Below are 23002 nucleotides of genomic sequence, written 5' to 3'. Positions count from 1 at the left end.
GGCTTAAAGACAAGAAAGGATTTGCCCTGGATTTTGATCCCAGTTCTGTCTGGTTCCCCAGCCCCCATCTTCACTCTAGGCTGCTGCCTCCCAGGAGCCACATAAATCCACAGTGAGGATTACACCATGATTTGTCCCTTTTCCTCTGTTGTACCCTAAGCAAGTCCTTAATCTCCTGGCCCCTTAAAGCTCTGTTGTTCCTTTAAAGCCAGAGTTCTCAGTTGCGAGGGTGGGAGGGTACGGGGGAAGCAGGAGATTTTGCCCCCAGGGTACATGTGGCAATGTCTGGATATATTTTTAGTTGTCATAACATGGGGGAAGAGTGCTACTGGAATCCAGTAGGTAGAAGCCAGAGATGCTGCTAAACATTCTACAATGTTTAGGACAGCCTGAAGGAAGAGTGATTCAGTCCAAAATGTCACTTGTGCCAAGATTGAGAACTGCTGATTTGGAAGTGGGGAGGAAGGGAGGAAGGAAGGAGAGAGGAAGGGAGGGAAGGAGAAAAAGGAGGGAGGAAGGGAGGAAGGGAGGAAGGGAGGGAGGGAGGGAGGAAGGGAGGAAGGGAGGGAGGGAGGGAGGAAGGAAGGAAGGAGAGAGGGAGGGAGGGAGAGAGAGAGGGAGGAAGGAAGGAGAGAGGGAGGGAGGGAAAGAAGGAGGGAGGGAGGGAGGGAAAGAAGGAGGGAGGGAGAGAAAGAGGGAGGGAGAGAGAGAGGGAGGGAGGAAGGAAGGAAGGGGAGATGGACGGAGGGAGAGAGGGAGGGAGGGAGGAAGGAAGGAAGGAAGGAAAGAAGGAAGGAGAGAGGGAGGGAGGGAGAAACAGAGGGAGGAAGGAAGGGAGAGAGAGAGGAAGGAAGGGAGGGAGGGAGCATATTAATCTCATCTACAAACCAGCACAGTGTTAGGTATTTAAAAATTCTTATCTCATTTATCTCCTCATAAACCATCTGAGATATTATTAACCCCATTTTATGGTTAAGAAATTTGTAGCTGAGACCCATAAAGAAATGTGCTCAAATCCCAGTGATGAGACGAGATGCTGTGGGGACCGCAGGCACCTGGGATTGCAAAGTTGAGGTACCTGCAGGGTGGCGCCTGGGAGCCAGCCTGGCAGCTCTGCCAACCTTCTCCTCTGGTCTTGAAAATCTCTTCTTACCCCTAAGGTATCCGCAAAGAAGGAGGCCGTTGGATCGCAAAGAAGGGGACTATTGGATGGGCAAAAGGGCAAATCTGAATTCAAGAGGCTGAATTCAATGGATGGAGCCTGTCATCACTATGAGCCACTGAGGATTGGTTTGTTCTCAAATCTTCTTTGGTTCCATCCGTCCCTCCTCCCTCAAGGCACTCACATCTTGCCTCCATCCCAAAAGCCCGGAGACAGAGCAGATGTGCGCCCCAAGCTGGCTTCCTGTTCTCTCTCAACAGCATGTGCTGCTGGACTCAGCCACAGGGAGTGGGGCCCCACTCAGCACAGCATGCAGGAAGCTGGGGACCGGAGGGGTGGGAGAGGGAGGTGAGAAACGCCACAGAATAACCCACCGCAATCAGTTTCCCATAATAACATCCGATGGGCATGGCTTGCCTGAGAAAATCAGCAACTTGCTTTAAAAACAAGTCCTTTTTGAGTGATTCTGGCTCAATTTTACCCATTCATATAATTAGTGTTGATGGAATTAACAGATAAAAATGGGGTTCATGCATTTAAGATAGAGGGAGGGGGAAGAGATGGGGGGAAGAGATAAAGAGAACAGAGGAAGAAAGGCAGAAAAACAGAGAGGACAGGAATAGAGTGAGAGGGGAGAAGGACATATGTTTGAAGCTTAACAGGAAACTCAGAAAACAGATGTGCTCATGACAAAGATGAACCCCAGAAAGTGGTGAACCACAAGACTGGGAGACCCTCTCGCAAACTGGGTGAAACCACAGTGATGGGAGCTGCTCTTTAGAGTTTGTTCTAGATCCCTGCAGCTGGGTTTCAGGTCAGGCAGCACGGCATTGTTCTCACACACCTCATACAGCAGAACCAATTCCTGATCCCTCTCTTGGGCTCGCTGTGGTGTGGTCCAGCTGGAACGAAGATGCCAGCTGACGCCCACCACACCCTCTCCCCAGCCTGGCCCAGGCGGCACTCACAGTTCCAAGATCAGAATGACGTCCGTCTTGTTCTCATAGACCTCGTGCAGGGTGATGACATTGGGGTGCTGGATCTCCTTCAGGATGCTGACTTCCCGCTCGATGTCCTCACGGCTCACACCCCGCCGGCTGGACTTAGTCCTCCTTTTCTTGATGAATTTGGCAGCATACTGGAGGCCGGTGCTTTTCTCACGACATTTCTTCACAACCGCAAACTGTCCACTGAAAAGAGAAGATGGAGGATTCTTTATCGTTCATTAAAAAAAACAGGATTTGAGTGAGGACATGACATGGTGCAGAGGGGGACAAGAGAACTGTGAATAGGAAAGTTCCAATTGTGGAAAGTAACAAATTAGGTAGGGATGTTTCTTATCATCATTCAGTTACACTAAGCCTGTTTCTTTATAAACAATGCTGCAAGGAATATAAACTTTTAAAGTATATTTTATTGAAAGAGTGATCATGTCTCCATTTCTGTCCTCTCCTCCTCCCTCCCACTTCAAGTCCTGGGACAGCAGCAAGGAGCTCTGTGATCTGACCTCACTTCCAGCAAACTCTTTTCCTGCACGTCTAGTCTCTGAGCCTGAAAAACAAGGGATTGAGACCAGGGAATCGGTAAAAAAAATATATATGAAGTCCTGCCTTCAACGACATATTTCTGGCACCAATATTAACCAATTTAAATACACAAAACAGAAGAAGGTCTATTATTTTGTTCACAATTAAGCAACTGATAAGTCATATGTACCAAATATTTGTTGGTCACTTCTCCAGCATTATCTCCCCTCTCCTCCCTTCTCAAGGTATTTCTACCCAGGGATCTTTGTGGTTCTGGGGAAGCTGATTCCACCCCCAACTGTAAATACGGATCATGTGACCTAGGCTGAGCCAATCAGTCCACTCCATTCTCCTGACCACAATGCCAAGTAAGACCCTTCAGAGGATGCAGAGACACAGGCTTTCTGAGACTCTTTTGTTTTGAGTGTGACAGAACCCCCCCCAAAGCCGCTGCCAACTATCTTGGGACCATGAGGAGAGCCACTCTTAGTCTGAAGACAACCACTGCAGAAGCAGAGCCAGTAAAAGGAAAGAAACCAGGTCTGCAGTGACACCATGGAGTCGCTGGATCAGCCCTGGCCTGAAACCATCTGCCTGTGATGTTTCAGCGACATAAGCCAATAAATTCCTTTTATGGCTCAAGTCAGTTTGATGGGTTTTCTACTTCTTGCAGAGGAAAGCACCTTAAACGCCACAGCAAATAACCAGATTCCCTTTCCCATGTATTAAAGACTGTAATAACAGAACTTGACTCAAAATAATAAGGGGTAGGCAGTAAGTGGGTGAGACAGTGAGAGGTACACAGGCCCCCCTGATAGTCAGTGGAGCACAACGGAAAGACCCTCCTGGACCCATGCTGGTGCCCTTCGTTCTTCCCTAGTGCCCAAGGAAGGGCCGATTCACCCACCACAGGATCTGTATGTTTCTTGGTACCTGCTGGATAACTGCTATGTAAAGAATTATCACAGGTATTTTTAGCTGGCTTTATCCTCACATGAAGACAAAAGCCAGAGAGAAAAGCAAATTAAGGATAATATTTTGATGTTAAAGAATAGATACTTTAAAACATTACTCATTTACTTTAGCAGTAGGAGGCCAGCGAAGAAGAAACACAGAGAGAAGGATTATCTTTATAGCCGTGTCAAATTTTTTGCATGACAGGTTGTTAATACCCGCTTTCCCCCTGCAGCAGAATAGCTGAGAAGCTGAAGAATAAATCACACTGGAATGCCAGCACCGACTGCCTGTAAACTCGCTACCTTAAACAGTTACGGGGTCTATGTAATGACTTTATTACAACCAAAATCCAATTTCTCTGAGGAGTAAAAACCTTCCCTCTATTGTGGGGCGGAGGGTGGCAGCGATGGGGCATATGGAGAGAAGAGGGAAAAGAGCTTGAATTCAAAACACAGTCAGCTGCTTCCTTTAGAGTCCAGGCCCCTCCTTACAAAGATGTTATTGTGTCCCCACCAGGCAGATTCAAAAGGATCCAGAATAGGGAGGCCCAGCCCAGCCCAGCCAACCAACAAGTAAGCTGATAGTTCCAGAGGCTGGGCCCATTCATACCTCACACATGGCCATAGCAACTTGTCTCAGAGACTTAACAACTCAAGGCAGACTCAGTAGTTTCAATCATGGTGCTTTAAAATTCAAAACTAAAAAGCCGAGAGAGAGAGAGAGAAAAAAAAAACAGAGAGACAGAGAAAGAAAAACCACTTTGGGAGGCTGAGGTGGGTGGATCATGAGGTCAGGAGTTCGAGACCAGCCTGGCCAACATGGTGAAACCCCGTCTCTACTAAAAATACAAAACTTAGCCAGGTGTGGTGGCGCGTGCCTGTAATCTCAGCTACTCAGGAGGCTGAGGCAGGAGAATTGCTTGAACCTGGGAGGTGGAGCTTGCAGTGAGCCGAGATTGTGCCACTGCACTCCAGCCTGGGTGACAGAGCAAGACTCTGTCTCGGGGGAAAAAGAAAAAAAAAAGAAAAAAGAAAATCTTTCTGGCAGGAGAGTCACAGAGAATTTCAATGCAAGCCTAGATACAAAGACTCTTCCATGTGCATTTTCACCTCCAAATGTTCTATATTGGAAGTTTCTCCATTTTATTTATGGGAAGATGGTAAGTAAAGGCAGGTTAGCCCTGACGGCAGGATGAAGGCAGGTGCTGAATGTCATGTGTGCTCATGCCTGGGTGAACTGTGGCGCCTTCGTTTACAGCCAAACCTGGGGAATGGACTCTGTCACCTGACAATGGATCCCTCACTCACACTGCAGGGTCCCCACACGAAAAGTGCTGGTTGGTGAGGAGGGGATAAGAGCTGGTGGGTAGGAAGGTTCTGTGTGGATGCTGGGGTACTGGCTAACCCTGACTGCAGAGAGTAAAATGAGGGTCTAGAATGAGCTTGAGAAACTTGTTCTAGACCTACTGCAATGTCACCTCTTTTAAGATACCATTCCCTATTCTTCCCTGACACCTCTAACAATCTATTCCCTTTCCTCCAATCTGCCATATCCCTGAGTCGAAAGAGCCCCCCGTACCCCTCAGGGGCACCTGCTGTTTTCTGCCCATTCTTGCCTTTCCCACCCTCCCAGACTGCCAATGCCTGGGGGACGAAGGGCTGCCAGGCTCATCTTCACATCTCCAGAGGCCCTGGGTGCAGACCTACTTCATGTAGTCCATGCACAACGCACATATGCTGCAGCTGACGCCTGAATCTATAACCCTGAGAACCCGAGGAGTTAGACAAAGGGTTCTGCATTATAGTTCAACAGAATTGTGTAGCGGCTAGGAGCCAGCTGTGTAACCCAAGGTTTATTTAGGACTTAGCCACTCTAGGCCTCAGTTTTCTTATCTGTAGAGTGGGCATAAGTGCCTGTCTTGTAGGGAGTAGGATGAAATGAGTGCATGAAGTGTTTAGGACAGCACCTAACCGTAGGGAGTCTTCAGTAACTGTTAGCTATTATTAATCTGCGACAACTGGAGTTATTTTCATCAGCACACTGTTGCCTCAGTCTCACAGTGATGCAGTATTACCCCCCAAGTACCTACCTCTCATGACTGCCAGAGAGAAAAAAGCCCTCAAAGGACAAAAAAAAAAAAAAAAAAGCCCATGACAGGGCTGTACTGTGCTAACGATGTGTACGACTATTGCTAAATCCTCACTCCCTTCCTCCTTTTGCTGCCTGTCCCTACCCAGAGGGTGTGTTGCCACTTATAACTGCTCAGGCAGGCTGGCCCTGGCCTTGGGAGCTCAGAGTCACAAGCTGAGCCAAAGTGCCAGCAGCCAGGCCCACCTGGGGGCCTTTGGGAGCCTTTGTGTGTGAAGGGTAAGCCTATCGGGCATTTCCATAGCACAGTCTCCTCAGGCAGCCAGCAAACTGTGAGGACAGACTCCTGGAGGAGCAACTCTTCCCTAATCAGAGTAGTTTGCTTTGTGAGGTCTAATTCGAGTTGGACTGTTGGTGAATTGTTGCTCTGATCCCTTCCTTCCTGGGAAGCTGGGCCTGGACCCACTTTCCACCCTGGATCAGGACTCCTTTTGGGGGACAGTTCCTCTTCACCCATCCTCTGCCTCCCCAAAGAGAACAACAACTTAAAAAAACAGCTTGTGTGTTTACTCTTCTGGTGAGGATTCCTAAATCGTGTGCCCCCAGAGGAATACCGTGATCCAGCTTCAAGGGCGAGCCAGACAGACCAGGGAGCAAAGCGACTGCACACAAAGCAGCAAGGCCACTGCCGTAACCACGCTAGGGGCGCTTGTCCCTTCTGCCCCCTCCTCACACCAGTGCACTGAGGCCAGTCAGTAATTAACAACGATACGGATGGCTGCATTATTAATTAATTACCATTAATAAAGCTAGGGCTGTTCAATGGATGGGGGAAGGTAGCTCTTTACTGGAAAAGAGAAATTCTTTGCATGCTATGACATTTAATTTTGATAAAGCAGTACAAGTGATCCTTATTATTAATGGATTTTGTACTGGTGAATTCACCTACTTAATAATTTTTTTTTCTTTTCTTGAGACAGGGTCTCACTCTGCCGCGCAGGCTGTAGTGTGGTGATGCAATCACAGCTCACTGCAGCCTTGACCTCCCGAGCTCGAGCAATCCTCCCACCTTGGCCTCCCGAGCAGCTGGAACTACAGGAGCATATCACCACACCTGGCTAATTTTCTTTTTTTTCTTTTTTGCAGAGATAGAGTCTCGCTCTGTTGCCTAGGCTGGTCTTGAACTCTTGGGCTCAAAGCAGTCCTCCCACCTCAGCCACCCAAAGTGGGGGAATTACAGGCATGAGTCACTGCAGCAGGCATAAAATTTATTTGTAACCTCCAAGTCAATATTTCTGGCACTTTCACAGTCACTTGTGGACATGCACAGATCATGGAAAATTGGAGAGGATCGTGGAATATTGGAGAGGCTGCTGCACACGTTCCTAGCTGAAGTCAAACAGCTGCCTTCTTGCTTCGGGTCTCACACCATAATCGAGTGTGCTCTCCGCAGCCCGTTTAGTGTCATGTTTTTTATTGGTAATTTCACTGTATACAATGACCCCCAAGTATAGTACTGTGGTGCTGTCTAGTGTTTCTAAGCACAACAAAGCTGTGATATGACTCAGGGAGAGACTATGTGTGTTAGATAAGCTTCGTTCAGGCATGCGTAATGTGCTGTTAGCCATGAATTCAATGTTAATGAATCACATACATATATATAAGATGTGTTTAAACAGAAACACACATAAAACAAGGTTGTGCAAAAATGACAAAAATGATTTGACCAAAGACTCACAAGAAGGTAACCCTGGGTTTCTCCTAAGAGCAATGGTTTAGTGTTTGCAGTGAATTTCTAGAGAATAACTCTCACACATAATGAAAGTCAACTATATACCAACTTTTTTTTCCCAAAAAATGCACTAAAATTCTCCATCGTTTAATAACTGACAGAACAGTCTGTTGCATTAGATACAGACATCACATTAATTTTAATATTAAAAACTTTCCACTAAATGTAATAAACATTTATTAACTACTCATGGTCAGATACATACAAAGATAATGAGACACATTCTTCCTTTAATGAGTTTTACATTAAAAAACTTGATTCAAATGTAATCACCAATTTTATTAAAAAGAGGAAACGCATGGCGAAAAGGAGCAAGCTTCATAAAGAACAGGCTGACATCTAATTTCTCTGTCTGACTCACTAATATATTTAATCTGACTACTACCTCTGCAGTCACTGAAGAAACTGTAACCAGGATTATATGCAAGGCTCTTTACACATATTTCTTTATTAATAATCACAACTCTATGAGATACACATCGTCACCTCTTCTGACCAATAAGAAAATCAGGTCTCAGAGAGATTTTTAAAGATTGTCCCAAATCACTGAGCGAGTAAGTTGCATAACTAAGAAATGAACTCAAACTCAAGTGTATTTGCCTCCAAAGCTCCAGGTACTGAGCCCCATTGCTGTGTGGACCTTGTACATATTATGTTTGTCATACAAGTCACCTCACTGTGAAGTTACAGACAGACTCCAGCATCACTCTAGGAAAGTGTTTTGTGAGGGGAAAGCAAAGGGCAGGGGTTTGTGGTTAAATCTGTTTGGGTCATGTTGCCTTCTCCTCCCAATTGAAGACTCACAAGGTGTTTTAATTAATTTAAACCTTTGCTTTAAGATGCTCTGAGGTGCCATGCAATAAAAGTACACCGCGTTTGTGAATTCAGGAAGCATTCTAGTAACAATCAGAAAGAAACCCAAGTTGATTCTCATCAAGGCACAAGGATGGCAGCATTTCTGTTTCTGTAGGTCTTCTATAGTTCCTGGTGCCTTAAAAAGAAACCTGTTTAACTTTTGTTTAATCCAGTCAGCTCTTACTGTCAACTTTATTTATTTGTGGGAGGCTCTGTTCACATGGGAGAATGAAGGTGTGGACATACAATGTCAGAGAAGACGTAACATTCAGAATGGAAGGAAAGAGCATAATCTGACTGGACATGACAATTAATGTCTCTGCTGCATGAGCTGGTGCCAAGCCCAGGGTCTAACCTTTTCATTGCTGGCCCTGATCCAGACACGCCATTAGAACAAGTTCTCACCCGGAGCAGGTGGGTGCAGATCCAAAAAATAAAGTGACGAAAACAGCATCTCCTTTTTCATGTTTTTACTTTAAATATGCATCTACCCAATACATATGCAGTTAAAAATTATTTATGGTAACTAGTATTACGATGAATTCTCTACATTAATGCTGGAAACAGATCTGGTTTAAATCTAACAGCTGATACGTTCCATCTACGCTCCTCCCAAGTCTTTGCAATATGGTTTCTCATTAACACAAAATAATTTCTACTTTTGAACTCGTTATCAAATCCCTGGCTCGGTTTTAGTGGTGGTTTATGGGTGATCTATTTTTGTAGAAGACTTTTGCTGCCAGAGTAGCAGGCAGCTTGAATTCTGCCAGAATATTAGAATTACAGGTTGTAGGTAAGGGGTGAGGAACAGAAACGGTTTCTCAAGGATGAGTTAACATCTGATAATAATTCACATTTACAGCAGGAGATAAGACCCTGAGGGTTTACAGACTAGAGGAGAGACAAGCATGAAATACTCCACCGTGGGAAGAGGAAAAAAGGGGACGCAGTTGCTGTTGCAGAAAGGGTGCAGTTAGGAGACCCCTGCCCAAGCTGGCCGCCTAGGCTGTGCCCTGAAGGCTGAGTGTGAGTCAGGAGTGGAAGAAAGTGTGTGTTTAGGGACAGGGTTTCCGAGAGGAGGAACAGTGTGAGCAGAGGCAGGAAGGCATGAAAGAGCCGACTTCGTATTTCTAGAGGAAGAGAGGAGCGGCAGGGAGGCATCAGGTCAGACACACAAACAGGGTCCTGTGCAGATGCAGCAATGTCAGCCCCAGCTCTGCCAATAACTTGAGAAAGCAGGAGGCCTCTGTGAGCCTCAGTTTCCCCATCTGTGCAAGTATGATGACAACATGAAATGAGGCCATGCATGTGAGCGCACACTGTTTTCTCTAAACACATCAAGCACATGGAAAGGATGAAAATTACCAAGCTGTCTAAGCTTCGTGAACTTCGCAGAGAAGCCAAGAAGACAGGATTTCAGGAGCTGAAAAGCAGCACCAAACTTCTCCTTGACATTTTTCTATGCAACAACTTTGAAATCTAAATGCTAAGTCTCTACATTTTTTTCCCCCATTGGAACTCAACAAAGCTATTTTCATTTCGGACGGAGACGTATTTGGTTTGCCTCCTTTGGTCCTCAAAGGCCCCTGCAGCTTTGCTTAGATGCTGAAGCTTTTAGCTGGAGGTAGGTGATGGGAAGCAGACAGCACCTTCCAAAGATGGATTCAGCTGTCTTTCTATCCCACATGCTCTCTTGAGTGTGACCCTCTAGTCTCTAACCCTTGAAACTGAGCAGGCACCAGTAACTTGCCTAACCCACAGAATGTGGCAGAAGTGATCCTGGAACTTCTGCCTGAGTTCTTAGAAGCTCCCTCTTGGAAGCCAACCAGCTGGGAGAAGCCCAGGCTGTGTGGAGAGGTCGCATGCAGTTGCTCCTGCCCACAGCTCCAGCTGAGCTGACAGCAGCTGTGAGAGGCCAGGCACGTGCGTGAACCGTCATGGACATCTGGGACATCAAGTCTTCAGATGGTCCAGCCAACCTCTCAATGCGACCACCTGAGAGACCCAGGCAAAACCCCCTAAGCTGGGTCCAGGCAGCCCACAGAAGCATGAGAGTTAAGAGATCGTGATAAACTGTTATTTTCAGCTACCACGTTTTGGAGTGGTTTGTTACGCAGCAATGGGTCAGCAGAACAGCACTGAAGAATCTGGGATGGTGGGTTTAACAGATCACCCCAGAAGTTGTGCAGAGGAAGGACTCGACACAGAAGGTGACTAAGTCACAAGCAGCTTCACAGGAGAGCATGGGAAAAGAGTGAGGGTGTCCAAACCACCCTGAATGTAGGCCCTGTCCCAGGCTCAGAAAAACGGGCCCTCTCATCCCATCAGCACGCATGGACTCCCTTTTCAAGTTCTCTGCTTCTCATCATGGCAATAATTTCCCACCTTTCAAGGAAAGTGCTGCATCATTTAGGAGGAACCTCAACACAAACAACAAAACCCAAAGACCCTCACTGAGATGCCTTCAGTGTTCTGGCTGGGCAGGGCTTGTTGCTGGCCTCCAACTTTACCTTCCCCAGTCTCTGCGGTGAAGCAGATCTCCACCTCGGGAAACACACAAATCCCAAATGCTATACATGATCCAGTAAATGCAACTACCTAATCTTCCTCCCGCCTGGTGTGAATGCCCAGTGCGTATCTATACTGACTTCACCTTTAGCAGAAAGCATGTGAAGAGGAAACACTCTCTCTGCACCTTCAGCAGGAACCCCTTCTTTGATCCTAACCCCAACAGGTTCACGGATTTCAGCACAGGATGAAGGCAAACCCTGTATGGGAACTCAGTACTTCAGCATCAAGTGGTACACAATTCCCTTGGAATGTAGCCCACACCTGGAGTTGTTCTCTTTGTGCCCTTCAAGCAGCCATGAGGCAGAGGAAAGCAATACTTTTTACCAAAAAAAAAGCAAAGCAGGTGATTTTTTAAAAACTATTATTATCATGAAAAAAAAGTACAACCCTCCAAAAACTATTTTAAACTAATACAAGGGCTCGGTTAAATGGGCTGTGATTTGTAGAGCAAGCGGCTCAGGTTGCCACGGCACCAACAGGGAGAAGCAGAGTTTACTGAGGGGATAAACAGCAGTCCGTCACCCTGGGAACCAGAACAACACACAGAGGTAGGAATGAGATGCAGAAAGAGAAGGATGAACAGCGCAATGGGCCAAGGAGAGCAGAGGAGAGGTCGGTCCCTTGGCGAAAGCATCCTCCCAAGGACAAGGTCTCCTGGAAGACTGCAGAGGAGAAGAAGGTGGCATAACCGAGGACCCAAGGCCAGCGTGGGTCGGGCTCCACGCACTGGTTTGGTATTGCAAGTGGGGACAAAGAAACCAAATATGCTGAGAGTCAGGTAGCTCAAGATACCTCTTTATCGTTAAGAAATGTACAAACCAGAGCAGCTGAGGATTAAACTGAGGGGAGATCAGAAGGATAGCAGTGGGTTCCTTCATTCACTCTCCCTTGTTCCTATGATACCTCTTTGCAGGAGGAAGGTCCAAGATCCATCTGGAAGAATATTTCCCAAAGTGGGTCTCTGGAGCTTATATAAAGAGATGCTGCTTGGAGAAAGGGAGTCATGGCCAAGCAAGTTTAAGCAAAAGTAGGTAAACAGAGTCACAACAGGGTGCTCTATGCAGGACTCAGCTAACTGGCCCTTTCCACGAGGGGCAATAGCATTCGGCATTTCACATGGTTTGGGGTTGCTGTTAACCACAAAAGCTTTTTCCTTCCTTACATATTTTTGGTTTTGAAGCATTTTGAAGTCCAGTTTTCTTGGGAAGGTGTGCTTTGGTCCTCTCTCCCAGTTAAACGGGCAGCTTCCTGGAAGTGGACTCTATATTCACTGTTTCCTTTGCATTTTCAACACTTTCAGATTATTCCCTAAGGCAGGATGCCAATCACAGTGCCTGCTCCTTCATGGGCTGGAAGAACCAAGCACAGAGTTGGAGGTGGGAGGTGCCCAGGTGGATTCAGACCTTCCTGGGACTGACCCATTAGAAGGGTGTGGACCAACTGACTCAGGCCTGGGAGAGGAGGCCACCCACCTCCTCAGGCCTGGTGCTCCTTCTGCCTCCTTCTGGCTACTGGTGAAAAGGCTGCTTAGAGGCCACGGGCAAATCTATGATGGATTCAGCCCTCTTCACCACTTGAGACTGGCAAAGGATTTGGAGTTTTTCTTTTATTTCTGGCAGGCAGTGGGGCTGGGTATTTTGGGTGGCAACTGAGAGCAGATGGACTGGGTATAGAGAGCACAGTAAATACTAGCCATGACAGCTAACTCCGAGGAAGAGCATGGTGGTGACAGGAAGGAGCCTGGAGCCTGGCAGACTCCTTAGAGCAGAGTCCTGAGCCTAGAGATGCACCACTGCCTTCCTCTAGGCCCAGTTCCTTCACTTTCTGGGACTCACTGCCATAGTGAATCCTACGTGCTTCAGCTATGGTTCATGACTTCAGGAATTTACTAACAAGACACGTCAGTGCAACAGACTTGCAAGTGCCCAGTGGGCGGTGTGCAGAGTCAGCAGGGGCCCTGGCTCCAGCTAAAGGATATGTGAACTGCACCCACTTTACTCAGCACCATCCCTAGGACCTAACACAGAACACCTGCCTGCTGCTTGCTGTTTGTCTGTGTCTGTAAAGCCACAAGGGAAAGGAAGGAAGAAAGTAAGTGTTGGGAAAGCATAACTTGATACAATCTAAACAGGGCCTCTGGTGGATCAGACAAATAAAACAAACAAAACAAACAACAATACCCCATATGTTTTCTCCAAATATAGTAAACCCTACATCAGAATCATAGCTGAACTCTGAGTCCAGTTTTATGGAGACTAAAATGCCCTTATACAGAAAGGGTAGCTACAGATTACTGTTATGCCAGGATCGGCTGTTCCATTTCAATGAATGCTGACCACACTGGATGACTGGAGGTCAGAGCTTCCTGCCCCAAGACCCCAGTTGAGCCCCCTGGCTCTCGAGTGGTTCTGGCTGAGACTCAGAGGGGTCAGCTCCATGTTTGATCACTTTGACTTCACCATTCTATTGCCCTGAGCCAATCTCATCATTTGATCATCCTGACTTTGTCATGTAATCCCCTTTCAGCCAGTGAGTCAAAGTTAACTGGACCATAAGGAATGATTTGTTCTCAACTTGGCAAGCTGCTCTCGGCTGAAAAAAAATTGACAAAGAAGGCAGGAGGTTCATATAACTTCATGGGGAAAGAGAAGACAAACAAAAAGCTAAGCTGAAGTTCCTTATTCCATGGCCAGAAGAAGAAGAAGAAAGTCAGATGTGTTCAGGGTGCTAAGATTCAAGATGGGGAAGAACCAGCTAATGGGAAAGAGAAAGGACAGAGCTTGGTAGTCTGAAGGCATAGGTCATTACCGTGCAAATACTCTACTAAATTGCCCAGATTAAAATACAAATTGTGAGATACTCTCCTCCAATATTCACCCTGCTCAGTTCTGGAGCATGAGAGGAAGAACAAAGAAAGATGAACAAAGAAAGATGTCTAAATATTTACACAGTTTCTCCTCTTGATTTAAGTCAAGATACTATTCGCCTGCATGTTTTTAAAGGGTAGGTTTGGGACCCTCTGTCATGCTTTGTTATTGGAAGAATTAGCTCCACCTTACACTGGGAAGTCTGCTCTGAACTGACGAAGAGTTTGCACTCAGTGTCTTGGGAGAAATTCAAATATGCCTGGCACTATGTGGCATTTAGTGCAGTTGGGTGGCCAACATCTTGGGAGACACCATTCACAGGTCTGTCCTGCTCTGGAGACTGAATACAACTGAGGGTAGCCAAGCTTCTTTGGGGTCTTCCGTGTCTGGGGTTGCAAGAGTCACAGGCCCAGGTCTCAGGGAGGCAGTGAGTGGGTGTCTGGCTGTCAGCCCAGCAAAGAAGAATCCTTTTCACAGTGCTTTAGGCCAAGCCACTTCCCATGATGTCTACAGATCTGTCACCTTGGCTCTGAACCAAGTGGGGACTCACCTCGTGGAGGAAATCTAGGGGTAAGAGAAAATGGGGAGGGGACAGCAGGGTCACTTCAGGGCAGGCAAGAAGAGGCTGGCAGGGAAAGGCACTGCTGGAGTTACCTGAAGTGACAGTCACTCAGATAAAACTGAAAGATGATAAGTTAAAGAGAAACCGGAGCTCCCGGGAAGCCTGAGTATTCTCTCAATGGAAGTAGAACTCCCTGGAAGTCAGCCACGAGGCTGACCTCACCCCCGCAGCCCGATCCAAGCAAGCATGCAGCTTATCGTGAGAGCCAGAGCAAGACTGTATCCACCACGGCCAGGACAGTAAAGAGACTGATGGCGTTAACTCTCGGAAGTGCCACTTTTGAAGAGAATGTGTCACTAATTAAGTCTCAGGTCAAACACTAAACAAAATAAAATACAATTTGTGCGAATGCGGTTTGGAGGTGTTATCTCCTAAAGCAGGGATTGTAAACCCGATGACCTTTCCATGGAGCATTGCTTCCAAAAAAGTGTGGAATATGACTTCTATGGGACATGAAGTGATCATCACTGGGGGGCTTTAGAAGCTTTGTGGATGGAAACATAATCCCCTGGCAGGGAAGGGGGTGAAATGGGAAGTCCACTGGTGGGCGAGAAAGGGGAATGACCTCTCCTACAGCCCATGCTGGGGTTGGATGGGAAGCCCTTCCTCTTGCTGGGTTTCCTCCTTATCATCTGCAGTGGGCCAGGGGCTAAGGAGCTCTATACCCCACCCAGCATGGGTGGACTTGGACCCTGCAGAGCTGGGGGTCAACATGGTCTTGTCACTTGGATCAAGAGGCTGTGCTTGTCTGCAGTGATACGGAAACACTGAGGCCAGACAGCCTGGCCTGTTTAAAGAATCCACCATGCTCAGCATAATGGGGCCTAAAGGAAATGGTGGCAATGGCCCTGGAGGGGAGGACGGTCTACCAGGGAAGCAGGGATGCCTCTAGTTACACGTGTATCATCACAGGCCCCCTGTTTAGACTTTCTACTCCAGGGTACTGACTTCCATAGGGCTTTGCAATGCCTACAGAAATGAAGGCAACTGGACTTCCAGGTGAAGAGGTGGCTTCACGGTGGAGGTAAGCTCTGAGTAGAAGAGGCTGGCTACAAAGCTGTACAATCTTAACAAATCAGAATCTGGAGCTTACTTTCCACTTAATGGGTGTGTGAATACACAATAATAGAACTCATTTTTCCAGCTACTTCATCATTTGTTAGACATGAGATACATCGCTAGTCACTCCAATGAGAACCACAAACAAGTAACATGAATACTAGAAGAACTAGTTTGTTAAGTTTACATTTTAATTTCCTTCAAAGTGACCCACAATGCATTAACTTTTAAAAAAATTTTTAATCACCCTGGTATACAGGATTCTTTCTGAAAAATTAATACCACTTTTGAATCCCCAGAGCCTAACATAGTATATTGGAGAAATTTTTAGTATTAATACACGTTGACTCAATGCTTTATGGGTTCCTAAATTTATATGCTGACTACCTATCTGTTTAAATTGTTTCCACAGACTTTCTGAACACGGAAAAACAATTGCTCCAGCATTGAAAAACATCATGCAAGATGTCCATCATTTGCTTTAAGAACATCCTGGCCCAGGGCAGTCCACATGCGTTTACTTTTCTCATTTACTGGGCTCTGATTATTTTATTAAGCCCCAACTGGCCCTGTGGGAGCTGCCTACATGCTTTTAGAAGCCTAAGGGACAATCGGTGTATTTCAGATCCTGTACATTCATCTGAAAAGCAAAAGTACCAGACGGACCTCACATGGGCCATTGACAAACTTCAGGGCAATTCTCCTGGTCTCCTAGAGGCTAACTGCTTTGACTAAGCAGTTGCCTTCAGCCATAACTTCAGGTAACTGGGTAGGTTCCCTAATTGGAGTACAACCTAAATATTTTGTAAATAAGAATTTTTCATAGTCATTAAGTAATTTGTAATTGGGCCCTTGAAAGGATAATGCAGTTTGTTAACTCCGTGAGGTCAGATTTCTAAAAATTGGGAAACTGGAAAGTAGGGCTCAAGATCTTGTATGAATACAACAGAATGGCACAAATAGGTGGGGTGTGGTGGCTCACGCCTGTAATCCCAGCACTTTGGGAGGCTGAGGTGGGAGAATTCCTTGAGCCTGGGAGTTCAAGACAAGCCCTGGCAACATAGTGAGACCCCATCTCTATAAAAAATTTTTAAAAATTAGCTGGGCTTGTGGTACATGCCTGTATTCCTAGCTACTTGGGAGGCTGAGGTGAGAGGAGCCCAGGTGCTAGAGGCCACAGTGAACCACAATTATGCCACTGCATTCCAGCCTGGGTGACAGAGTGAGACCTGTCTCAAAAAATTAAAAAAAAAAAAAATTTTTAAGTAGCACAAATTATTCAGAAAGACTCAAAGAACTGAGAATTGGAAAAGAAAAAAAACTCCAAAACTTAAGTTCAGTTCTGAGAAAGAAGATGGCGGAAAAGGGTTAAAACAGTTGATCAGAGTTGATGGCGGAATAGGAATATAGGACACAAAATTAGGCAACTCTTTTAGCTTCCTTTTTCTTTTTTTTTTTTTTTGAGGCCAATGATCTGCACTTGGGAAAGCATCAGGAAAACATTGTTAAGGTGGAACCAAAGCTTGAAGTAAGAAAAGAGATAATAAAAGATTGCCTGTTAGGTATTTTTAAAAAAAATTCGAGTTTCCATGTCTGAGTAAGTTAAGTCACAGTGCGGCAGAAGCAATCTCATATCATTGCTGGCAATCATAGGCAAATACTAATGTGTGAAGCCATATTGATGTTCAAAGGGAACCAAATTGGAGCCCTCTCCAAGATTAATTGGCTTATTAATTCCTAGAAAACACCAAGAATCAACTTTTGATCTGATGAATTAGAAATACTTAGCAAATGGTCAATAGGTAGCAAGAACTTTCCCCTTGCCCCAATTGGGTTGTAAGAAAAGTAGAATGGAAACGGATATAGATTTTTAAAGTGTTTTGATGTCACCAAGGCCTGTGACCTCATTTTTCATGATATTTTGGTGGATGAAATGTGAATCACCATATGGTAGATTTTGGTGAGTGGAGTGCAGGCTCCTGTATTTATGCTGTGTCCTCAATAAGGTATTTTTCAGGACATCCTGGCCCTGATACTTCATTCAATATGTCATATGGAAGCATATTTATCACACTTTTGAATGGCTAAGAGAGCCAGAGAGGAATGACTAATATACTCACTGACAGAACTTGGAATCTAATTCTCCCAAGAGGCTGAATAATCAAATTTGCAAAAGGAATAAACAGGAATTTCTGTATTTGGGTTCAAAGAAATGAACCTCACAAGTACAAGATTGGGGAGGCCTAGCACAATAGCAGTTCATATTAAAAAAAAAAGTACTTGATGGTGCTAGCTGACCTGTCTAGTGTCACAAATGACACAAGTGTAATCTCCCTGCTAATGGTGTGAATGCAGCCCCTGGTGAGTTTAAGGGGTGCTGTGCTCCTGTGCTCCAGTCTGGGCCCTTCACTTAGTGGGAAAGATGCTGATTATATACATGGCAGTCAAGGGAGGACAAGCACAATAAAGAAGGTTTTGCTTCTGGGCATGAGAACTGCCCATATCGGAAAGGTGGTAGAGGAAATTAGACCATCTGCCATGAACTCACAAACGTATTTCAGCATCAAGTGGGAGGCTGGACTATGGTCTCTAAGATTCCTTCCAACCTTAAGATGCTCTGTACTGGCCGGGTGCGGTGGCTCATGCCTGTAATCCCAGCACTTTGGGAGGCCAAGGTGGGAGGATCACATGAGGTCAGGAGTTCCAGACCAGCCTGACCAACATGGAGAAACCCCGTCTCTACTAAAAATACAAAAAAAAAAAAAAAAAAAAAATTAGCCAGGCGTGGTGGTACATGCCTGTAATCCCAGCTACTTGGAAGGCTGAGGCAGGAGAATCACTTGAACCCGGGAAGTGGAGGTCGCGGTGAGCTGAGATTGCACCATTGCACTCCAGCCTGGGCAACAAAAGAGCAAAATTCTGTCTCCCCCGCCCTCCCCCTCCAAAAAAAAAAAAAAAAAAGATTCTCTGCACTAATCTGGATGGTTCTCATGGAGATTTTCATTTCGTGCACTCCTCATTTAATTAAAAGCATACATAGCATGGAGTAAAGTAAAAATCCTGTAATAGACTTCTTCTTCATGCATCTTCTGAATCTCTGTGATCATGATGTTTCCAGACTGAAACTTAAAATAAATCCATATTTCCATCAACTTCTCTAGTCTCTATTTGGAAATATATTTTATGCATCTGTGCCTTCTGAGTGACACAGAGTATCTACAATCTGAAAGGAAATGCACAGTTGGGAGAAAGAATGCTGGATGCTGCCCTCCTCTGCCATTTGCCATCTGTGAACGCTGATCCTCACAACCTTTGCTGAGTCTCAGCATGGTCATTTGGGAAATAAAACAAAACAAAACAAAACAAAACTGAATTGAATAATGCTTAGCCTATAGGGCAGCTGTAGCACTCAAAAGAGATAAAAAGGTATGATTATATTTTAGATACTGCCTGCTACCACACAAATATACTGTTAATATTTGGAAGGGTTTAAGAGACATCACAGCTCGGAATAGAACCGCTGTGTCTATATCCAAGGATCCCTAATAGGTTTAGGTCAGTTTCTAATAGGGGATGGAAAGGAAGGAAAGGATCCTTTTTCAACAGGATTCAGAAACCACCAATTCAAGTCTTCCAAAACTAAAACTTAGCATAAATATCCAGACAGATAAAATTATTTTAATCTCCTGCATGGCATTATGGCTTATGCACTTTGGAGGCAGAGGGCTTGCTTTTATATCCTGGCTTTGCCATTTACTAGCTGTGTGATCTTGGGCAAGTTCCTCAACCTCTCTGTGACTCAGGTACCTCACTGATTGACAAACAACGTATTAACCATATCTTCCGTAAAGGGCTGTTGTAAAGATTAAATGAGTTATACATGTAAAGCTCTTTCAACAGTGCTTGATATGTAATAATATGATTACTATTATTGTATATAGTTGCTTAAAACCACCTGCATCTTTTAGGCATGTGCCAAAGCTCATACATTGTTCTATTGGGGAAAATAAGAGAAGGCAAAAACTAAGCAAGCTCTCCTCTACTGCTTTCTGAAGAAGGCATCTTGAGCGAGGGCTGCTGAACAGATCTCCATGAAGCCTGCTGGCTTAGGGACACCTCAGCATGTGGCAGTGGTTGTTGCCCTTTCATTTAAAACTGATTACGCTTATGAAATACCGAAGTATTGACAACGAAGGAAAGCACAGGAACAAAAATGACCAATTCCCACGTCTTGGGCCCTTGAGTAATATTATTCGGATGTCTTTCTGGCCTTAGAAGTGAATGGTCAAATTTTGTGGGTAACTTCACCCTGGGATAATTATAAGTTATTGCTCCATCTCTTGGAGAGCCACAGAAAAAAGACTCTAACTGAAGCTGTTTGAGGCTATTTCTAATTCGAGCTTGCATGAATTCAAAGAAGCCTCAAATTTCTCATGCTGACTTTGAGGCTCTGATCATGCAAGACCAGTACTTATTCTGTATAAGAAACACACGGTGAGCATGCTCCTGAGAAATGTTCAATGTTAGAAAACAAAGGTTAAAAGTAAAATTTAAATAACCTAAGGGAACAGAGAATGATCTACTTTTTCTTCCGTTATTATTAACGTCGATGTAAAATGCTGCTGGCTGCCTTATATGAAGGTAGAGAACATGAGGGAGAGCTTCCTGCCAGGGAAGCTGCCTGCCAGCTTCCAGACTGGCCCCATCTGCCCAACTTTGATGAACTAGGCAACCTGTACAGCGATTAGAACACATCTGCTTCCGAATCTCACCTTTAGGTGAGGGAGAAGAAGGAGTTTGATCTTGCTAAGGATATAAAAATTTAAAACACAGAACAGTGTTCTACATCTTCTCCTCCTCTCAGCAAACGCTCACCGGACAGGTGGGTGAAATTGATTTACTCAGCCTTGGTCCTTGGAATTCCAAGTTTCTCTTGTTAATGTTTAATTTATTGGCTCAATCACTAAACAATGTTACTTAGAGGTTTTTCACTATTGGCTACGTTTAGACTATGATAATAAGATAGGTAAACAAACTGAAGAAAGTGACTTTTAGGACACTCGAATTAACTTTCCAAATGCTGGCTGTCACAGGTTCAGAAGAGTTAATGTTAGTGATTCAGAATAAAACATATGAAAATGAACTTTGCACTGGTTCCAAAATTCTAACCTCCCTCAGACACAGGCAAAAATAATAAAACTTTACACAATAAAATCTATGAAAACTTATAGTCTGATTATCTTAAAGTTGACTTGATATACATTAATGTATTTAAGCACTAGTGTCAATTATTTGTTTAGATGACGTGTCCAATAGTGTTTTATCACAGGAAGTAGGTTATAGTTACGTAATCTTCAAATTACATAATTACATAAGTATATACATATATATATCTATATGCATAGTATAACTGTATGCATACACATACATTTAAATTTTAAGCAATAATCATTTATAAATTAAAACAATGACTTACTTTGAGACAGAGTAGTCCATCAGAAATATAATACAAGCCACAAATGCAAACCACATGTGTAATCTGAAATTTCCTTCTCTTTCCTTGGAGACAGGGCCTCACTCTGTTGCCCAGGCTGTAGTGCAGTGGGGCGCTATCTCAACTCACTATAGCCTGGATCCCCTGGGCTCAAGTATCCTCCCACCTCAGCCTCCCAAGTAGCTAGGATTACAGGTACACACCACCACATCTGGCTAATTTTTGTATTTTTTGTAGAGGTAGGGTTTCACCATATTGCACAAGCTGGTCTCACACTTCTGGGCTCAAGTGATCCGCTCGCCTCGGCCTCCCAATGTGCTGGGATTACAGGTGTGAGCCACCATACCCAGGTATAATCTGAAATTCTCTAGCAGTCACACTAATAAAAGTAAAAAGAAACAGGCAAAATTAACTCTAATATTTTGTTTATCCCAATATATTGAATGTTATAATTTAAGCATGTAGTCAATAATGAAAATGATTATGATAGATTTTGCCCTTTTCTGAGTGCTTGAACCCCAGTGTGTGCTCTACACACACACAGCACATCTTGTTCAAACCAGCCGTACTTCAAGTGCTCCAGGGCCACAAGTGGCCTGTGGCTGTCATGTCAAACGGCACAGCTTTAGGCTAATTTTATAGCTATAATATAAAACTAGGGCATAGCTTAATTATTTATAGAAGGGAAGCAGAACAGATAGTTGTGAAGTCACTCAGATGAACCATAGCTAAGTCAGCACATTAATCATTGGAAGATAAAAGGTATGACTGTTCTCCTTATTAGAAGAATAACAGAGACCAAAATTAGCTTAGAGACCCAGACTGTGTATTCTGGATAATTTTCTTAAAATGATGTGAATACATTTCCAGCTCGTAATTTATGTGCACTAAGATAGTTTTCTTTTTAAACATATTCTGCTGTTTGGAGTACAGAAGTCAAATAGACAACCTACACGCTACAATAAGCATTTGTGTACTTGAAGGCTTCTACAATTCTCCATTCAGCCCTGTTTAGCGAATTCCTGTTAGTATAACCACTGGTTCAGGCAGATGAGCTTATGGCTCCAAAAGGGCAAGCATCAAGATTTCTATGGTCTGGGAAATGACTTCTTGGATATGACCCCAAAAGCACAGGCAACAAGAGCAAAAATAGACAAATGGAATTACATCAAACGAAAAAGTTTCTGCATAGAAAAGGAAACAATACACACAGTGAATAGATTACCTACCGAATGGGAAAAAGTATTTTGAAACTATACATCTGATAATGAGTGAATAGTCAAAATATATACATGGTACTCAACTCCAAAGCAAGAAAACAAATAACCTGATTTTAAAATGGGCAATGGACTTAACAGACATCTTTCAAAAGAGGATATACAGTTCGACGCAGTGGCTCACGCTTGTAATCCCAGAACTTTGAGAGGCCGAGGTGGGTGGATCACCTGAGGTCAGGAGTTCGAGGCCAGCCTAGCTAACATGGTGAAACCCCGTCTCTACAAAAAATACAAAAATTAGCCATGCGTGGTGGCGGGCGACTGCAGTCCTAGCCACTCGGGAGGCTGAGGCAGGAGAATCACTTGAACCCGGGAGGTGGAGACTGCAGTGAACTGAGATCACGCCACTGCACAACAGCCTGGTCAACAAGAGTGAAACTCCATCTCAAAACACACACACACACACACAATGAGCTATCATTTCTCACTTGTTAGAATGGCTGCTATCAAACAGACAAAAGACAAGTGTTGGTGAGGATGTGGAGAAAAGAGAACCCTTGTACACTGTTGGAGAGAGTGCAAATTAGCACAGCCATAATGGAAAACAATCTGGAGATTCCACAAAAAATTAAAAATAGAACTACCATATGGTCCAACAATCCCACTAGTAAGTACATATCCAAAGCAAATGAAATCAGTATGTCAAAGAGATGTCTGCACTCCCATGTTTATTGCAGCACTATTCACAACAGCCAAGATATGGAATCAATCATCAGTGGATGAATGAATAAA

General features: G+C 44.6%; 1 protein-coding gene across 7 annotated transcripts in view; it reads right to left on the bottom strand.

Annotated features, from left to right (window-relative positions):
- The window catches only part of DAPK1 (death associated protein kinase 1), a 214640-nt gene that overhangs the window by 104947 nt on the left and 86691 nt on the right, over positions 1-23002 (bottom strand). For all 7 annotated transcript variants that reach the window (XM_054502604.2, XM_063650249.1, XM_054502603.2 and 4 more), the window contains exon 3: positions 2131-2352. In XM_054502604.2, coding sequence (XP_054358579.1) covers positions 2131-2352 — 222 coding nt within the window. The remainder of the gene's footprint in view (positions 1-2130; positions 2353-23002) is intronic.

Source organism: Pongo pygmaeus, chromosome 13 (genome assembly GCF_028885625.2).
Source record: "Pongo pygmaeus isolate AG05252 chromosome 13, NHGRI_mPonPyg2-v2.0_pri, whole genome shotgun sequence".
Taxonomy (NCBI): Eukaryota; Metazoa; Chordata; class Mammalia; order Primates; family Hominidae; genus Pongo; species Pongo pygmaeus.
Note: the sequence above shows the minus strand (reverse complement) of the source record. Positions and strands in the feature narration are given on the sequence as shown.